The 6759-nt window shown below is 45.7% G+C and overlaps 1 protein-coding gene across 1 annotated transcript in view; it reads left to right on the top strand.

Moving 5' to 3' along the window:
* LOC104517237 (protein KIAA2022-like) overlaps nucleotides 1-5611 on the top strand; it is a gene marked incomplete at both ends in the record, with an annotated part of 22163 nt that extends 16552 nt beyond the window's left edge. The window contains one exon of the mRNA XM_010161832.1: nucleotides 5513-5611. Within this exon, the coding sequence (XP_010160134.1) occupies nucleotides 5513-5611 (99 nt within the window). The remainder of the gene's footprint in view (nucleotides 1-5512) is intronic.
* Between the last annotated feature and the right edge of the window lie 1148 nt (nucleotides 5612-6759).

Here is a 6759-nt window from a genome sequence, read left to right as displayed (position 1 = left end):
CTTAGGGTGCGGGTTCCGAGAGCAACAACGCCTAGAGCTCCAGGGGCAATGGAGATTCCAACAACATGCCAAGGGGAGCACGGCACTGCACCGATATTGCTCTCTCTCTCTATATATATATATAATTATAAATAGGAAGCACAGAGCCACGCTGAGCGCTTGGTGTGTCCTGCTGTCTGAGATGCAGCACGAGCTCCTGCAGCGGCAAACAGCGCCCATGTGTGTGAGTTGTTTTTGCCTGTGGAGGTATCAGCACTTCAGAGAGCACTCAGCATCACTGAATGTACCTTCAGATGAGGATCTAGAGCAAATAACCTGGGTAATGCCTGACATACCAACCTGTCTATCAGACGCCATGTGTTTCTTATCTTTCTGCACGTTGCACATGTTCTATCTTCTTCTTTGAGAGGAGGGGAAAGGGAAACATATGGCATTTAAAAAGTGGAAATGGAAACGATGTCTTCAGATGTGCTACCAAAGCCGTGATGACCGGAATCCTCCGTGCCTTACACGCAGCGTGATCATGGAAACCTTGATTTGGCATGCAGGGCTGTGACTGACACGCTCCCGTTTCAATGCGCTACTGGGACAGACAGAAGCAAACCTCTGCCAGTTCTGAGCTGCACAAGGTACATGACCTACAGAGGAGTCAATCTAATTTTATCCTGTAGTGAGCACTGGTGCACCTGTATAATGAACAGCATATTATCACGTCCTTTGTATGACTATCTCAATATAATATATTTAGTCGTCGTAGCCTTCGGTACATCAGGTTATTTATTCTTTCATCTAATGTATTTGGAGCAACTTGCTAGCAAAATGCAGCCCTATTTATCCTTCTAAGGACAACAATAGCAGGAATAAATGTTAAACGAGAGGAAAGAATAATAATACAAAAAAAAAAAAAACCCAGCTCTATTTGTGCTATGCCGAGATGCATTTCTTGGCAGCCCCAGAGACTCAACAGTCTGGTATTTATCACGACGAAATGCAGAAATGTCTGATGATTACATGAAGGAAAATAAAGCGACTGAGCATAAACTGCAGACAGAGATAAGGGCACATTTTTACGGCAGGCAGCTGCTGAGGTGGTGGTGTGTCAAGTCAGCCCCGTGCTGCAGCAGAGGAGGGTGCACAGGACAGGGGGGCAGAGCTGAAACACAACATAGATAATAAACACAGCGGTTTAATACCAAGGAGGAGAATTAGGCAGCCTGATCATCACAACACTGAACAGCATGAGGATTATTTTTAAGGAATGTATCCCTTCATCTCCCATCAGATAATACTGCAAAATGCTGGCGTTGGCTTTGGAGACCATTTAAGATCTTTGTTTTTGAAATGAGCCCCTGGTGTGGTGTTCAGTGAAGAGCCTGTCCGGCAGCACCCAGAGCTGCGTCAGAGACTTAGCATCGACCGGAGTCCCTCGAGGACGCGGTCTGCCCCGGCTAGAAGGTGGGTGCTGTCTCCTGTCCTTGAGGCACAGGCTGGATTTGGCCCTGGCTCTGTTTGAAGGTGAGTGCTTGGCACGACCCCCCCACAATGCACCCTGATGCAATGGGGATGGGTTGCGCTCTTACAAACCCTCTCTATGAACAGCCCCTCAGGGGGGCTTTGGGGGTAGAGTGGCAGAGAGTTTATGATGCCAGGATTATTGAAATCAAGAGTTGAAATTAAGTTTTATTATCGAAATCTGAAAGGCCCAGGGACTTCAGGGAGAAAGTTGCTGTGCAGCTTTGGTCAAGGTTGCTTGAAGTTAGGGTTAGGATTTGAGAACAGAAAGGTACAAATCTCAATTATTGCCAAGTGTGTAAAGCCTGCTAACCATCAGGAAACTTGCTGAGCTGGAGGCTCACGTCAGTGACAGAGAACAGCTGCTGTGTTGTCAAGCAAGGAGTGATCATCAGCTCGACTTTAGAGCTATCGTTCTGAACCGGGTTAAGATTTCAGTTCAAAAACGGAAATGTGCTGTTGCCTGGACTGTTGAGGACATCACACAGGCCATGTTCATGGTGGAAGGATGATGATGAAATTCGTTATTTGTAGAGAAGGGGAGAAGCTCCTGAGTTTTAGCAGAGGTGGAAGTCCTCCATTTCCCTGGCAGCAGCACAGAGACGAAGTAACACATAACTATTCTGCTTTGGCTTCATTTCATCCTTTTACAGCAGGCATATTTGATGCGAGATTCAAGGGAATGATGAATTGCACTCTAGAGCTGGCACTTGCCAAGGACAATTCAATAAAAACATATGGACATGCTGCATACGATTGATCTTACATTTTTTGTAGGGTTAACATAGGTAGTAGCATGAGTCTCTGCCTGGCAAATTCTTCTGACAGATGCTTTCCTCAACCTCTCTGCCCCAAATAAAACCACCAGCCTTTTAGGATCAATAACCACCTCTCATGGAGGTGAGGAGATTGCTGAGTTGCTCCAGTAGCCTCCTAGGCTGGAGTGCAAACCCTGTCACTCAACAGTGCCAAGGGCACCAGAAGCAATTAAAGAAAAATGAGAATTGATTTGAAGAATGTAATAATCATTCATCTAGCTGGGGAAAAAAATGATTTTATCATAAATATATTAGAAAGAATAACATTTGCCCTCTTATAAGCAGTATGGCACCCACAGAAACCTCAAGGACATGCATCGTAAATTATTTAATTCTAAAGAACAAGAACACGATAATGTTGCAGATCAATCCATGAGGCTAAGGCAGCTACAAGGGGGCAGGGGAAGGGTTTCTGACTCCAGCCTTGGTCCAGAGTAAGAAACCAGAGTAAGAAACCAAGTATGTCCCTCCACCCCACACCTGTCTTTCCATCACCATGTTGTTTCCCAGTGTCTCACGCCCAGCCTGTTTTTATAATCACTCTTGGAAATACACGGGTGCTCACCCTTCGCAGTTCTCACACGCCCCGTGCTATTGCGGCAGATGTGCTCATTGCAGGGTAAACTTAAATGGGGATGGTGGTCTCTGGGCACAGAGGGTAGAAAACCAAAGATGAGTAACAAAACAAGGTGGTTTTTAGGGAAAAACTGTCCGTATCTCTGCTCGTGCTTTGGTGGCTGCCCTTGGACCGGCAGTTTTGTCCCTCTATGCTCAGCTTCTCGTTGCTCTAACAAGGGACAAGGAGCTTCATTGATCTTCATAAGGCATTCAGTAAGCGCCACATTTTTCTTTCATGTTCTGGATGTCCCCGCTATAGAACACATACATCAAACCCTGCCTGTCATGGAGTAATTAAACGGCACTGCTAAAGAGATGTCATAGGATGGGAATGATTACAGCTCACCCAGAAATGTCTTCCCAAGTCCCAAGCCCTTTGACGTGATTCTCCCCCCCCTTTCTCTGAATTTCTTCCTGCACTAATTTCAGCCAGTCCTGGGATTATTTGAAAAAGAGCCTTGGGGGACTTGTTCAAAGGCACTGCCACCACGGACGACTTTGCTTTCTGAACTGAAGCATTTCACTCCTATCTGTCTGGACATATGAGCTGCTCAGCACTGCTTCATTAGGCAAAGTTATTTTTAAATTCCCAGAAAGAGCAAAACATTGAGAGAGGAATTAGCATTTGCTGTTGAGACAGCTGCAAAAAAAGAATAGGCAGAAACCCACCCTGGGTGCCCCCCACACCACCCGCTAGCCCTGCGAGTAACCAGATGGCAGAACGCAAAGTCACTGACACACGCTCAAGCTGCACATGGGATGTTAGAAATCGCTCCCGAAGATAAGGATTGGTGAGTGACCATCAAAGCTGTGTTTTGGATGTAAATAAGTGGGTGACCCTCAACACTGAGGAAGAAAATGTCTGTGAAAAATCTCTCTTGCCTCCAACCCTGTCCTGTGTTTCCCACTTTCCCCAATTTTTCTCTTAAGGAATTTTGACACTTAAACCCCTACACACACTCTGGTTTCTCAAAAGATACTCAAAATGGTTTTTTCACCTAACGGGGAGCACACAGGTATTGCAGCTAAGGCTGGCTGTGCCTGCCTGCTTCACCTCTCCCCTCCGCCCCTGCCTGCAGTCATGGTGTTTCTGTATTTATTCAGGAGAAATCTAGCAGGAGCTGTTCTAATAACCTGCTCCCAATTCCAGCCTAATGAAGGCTGCTGGATTCCTCTGAATTAATTCTTGTTCAAACTAGAGTGTTTCCTTTGGAAAAAAAAAAAATCTCATTAAGTATTTCCAGAGCTTCTTCAGTGACAGGCACTCCGCTGTGGTCGGCAGGCTGTGGGTGGACAGCTTCAGTGGACAGCTTTCTCCACTGCTAAAAATATACGGCAACCTATTTTGATGTCCAGCTACCAAACCCCATTTGCCAGATAAAGAACCCTTTAGCGTTCAGTCTGCCATCTGCCTTCCTAGAGACTTCATTTAAAATGTTCCTTAACCTTTTCTTTCTTAATAAACCCTGTTCCTTGGGTGTTTCTCATGAAGGTGGGTTTTCCAGCCCTCAGGGGACTCTTCCTGGAGCCCACAACAGAAGTAACAGAACATCCCTTGTCTTCCTTGGTGTATCCCTTTCTGGTTCCACGGAAGCATTAGCTCCTCTTGGCAAAGCATCTCATTAGGAGCTCATGTTCAGCTGATTATTCCTCCTAAATCACTGTTTTCCATGACTTTGTCACCCACCCCATAGTCCAGCTGCCGCTCTATTCTTAGGCTGATGACTTTACATCTGGTGGCACTGAAAAACATGTTGTTTACTTAAGCTCAGCTCATTAAATGATCCAGATTAGGTTTGGTATCAGCGACCTGCCCCTAATTTCTGTGCAGCTGCAGATCACCAGTAATGATTTTCTATTTTCTCGTAGGTCACTGATCACACATTAAGCGGTGTGGGGTCAGGAACCGATAGGAAAGGAGCCGTGCCTTGTTCAGTGATGATGCTGCTTACAATTACACTTGGAGACCTATCAGTTAGTTTTTAGTCCAATTAGTATTTCTCATATTGACTTACATCGTACCTCTTAATCAAAATATCGTGAAAGACAAGATCAGATGTCTTACTCACTGAAGGTTTATTCTATCAGCGCTACTACCTTAAACCGTGACATTAAGGAAAGTTAAGGTTAACTTGATAAAGCCCATTTTTCATAGTGTTACAGTATCTTCTTGAAATGATTTATCAGAGAGACCTGTAACTGTCATTAATCTACATTATTTTGCTTGGCATTGCTGTCAGCATGACAGAGACACTCCGTGTTTGCTCTGGCCATACTTTTCCCCCATCCCCACATGGGCTCGTGCCTCAGGGCTTTAATAAAGCCCACCGACCTCAGTGCTTAGCACCTGCAGAGCTGGCTGTCGCAGAGCGGGGGGGAAAACACCTCAGCCAGGAGACCCAAGGCTGTACAGTTAATAGACGCAGAGGTGACAGTTTCCCGGTGGGAAAGGACAGTGTCATCCTTCAGTCCCACACCACTGTTAACATGGGTGTTCTCGGGTGGCCTCGGACAAGTTCTTCAACCGGAGGGAGGAATAAAAATCTCACTTTTTGCCCTTTTAGGTACTGGTAACACTGTCATTGAGGCTGTCAAAGTTCTCGTGGATCACGGCGTGCAACCAAGTGTCATTATCCTGCTCAGCCTATTCGCCACACCTCACGGTAAGTTGAGGCTTTTGCCCTCTCTGAAAAGGTGCCAGATCTATCATCCAGGAATTCCCAGAGATCACGATTCTGACTACAGAGGTTCATCCGGTTGCACCGACACACTTTGGACAGAAGTATTTTGGAACCGACTGACACACTTGGAGCAAACGGATGTGACTGTATTACATTACAAAAGGTTTTTTCTACGTTTTATTATTGTTGAGTTGGTTGAGGGCATGTTTAAAATTGTTTTGGGCAAAGGAGGAAATACTTGACTTGGATTATTCTGGTCAGCTACTGCCTGAACACTGAATTGGGTACAGTAAGAAAGCACTCCGTCATTACAAAGCCGAGCATCTCAGTGTTGGGGGAGTATAAATTGCTACACTCTCTGCTTTACCTTATTTATTCTTCTATAATCTACTTTTTTGGGTGCATGTGCTGGTTTTACAGATAGGTTTTACAACTAGGTAGAGACTGACAGTAAACGTCATGAGAAAAATCCTTTGGGGCCTTTTCCACAATGCATCATACAGATTTATCCTACAGACTGCACCAGTGAAACTGGAAATGGATTTTACCCCTTAAAGAGCTATCTGTGTATTTAAAAAACTACCAGGCACTCGGCTGAATACTTTATCTCTTTTGTTGCCTGCAGCAGTGACTACAGACAGCCTGAGGAATTTCTATTTTCCAGTGCATTTACCTAGCATATCTGACAGAACCTCAGCATCCTGCATTTATCGCATCCTTTGTACCCAACGTGCTTTCAAAACGAAAGGGGAAAAAAGGTCAATTTAAAAAGTAAATAGCAGCCTAGCTTTAAAATCACACGTAGCAGGGGGTGCAGTCGGAATTACTGCTTCTACACTGCCCAGATCTCTAGTTAACAGGCTTTTTAAAGGCCAAAAATACTAAGTGGAAAAACTGTATTCTCCTTAGCAGGCCATCTGCAATTACGTGTGTGGCACCGGCTGCAGTAACGCACCGAGCAAAAAGAGCTCGGCAGCAGCCTTTTGAGAAACACGAAGCTTCCCCACGGGGCTCCGGCTGTTCCTTTACACGCTGCCTTGAAGAACACGGGCGCAGAATGCCTCCGTGGACGCCGCACCGACGCCACGTTCCTGGACAACCACCTTCCACTGCCGCTGCCTGCGCCCAGC

This window comes from Eurypyga helias, unplaced genomic scaffold, assembly GCF_000690775.1.
Source record: "Eurypyga helias isolate BGI_N326 unplaced genomic scaffold, ASM69077v1 scaffold1042, whole genome shotgun sequence".
NCBI classification, from domain to species: domain Eukaryota; kingdom Metazoa; phylum Chordata; class Aves; order Eurypygiformes; family Eurypygidae; genus Eurypyga; species Eurypyga helias.
The sequence above is the reverse complement of the archived record's forward strand: the minus strand, read 5'-3'. Positions and strand labels throughout refer to the sequence as shown.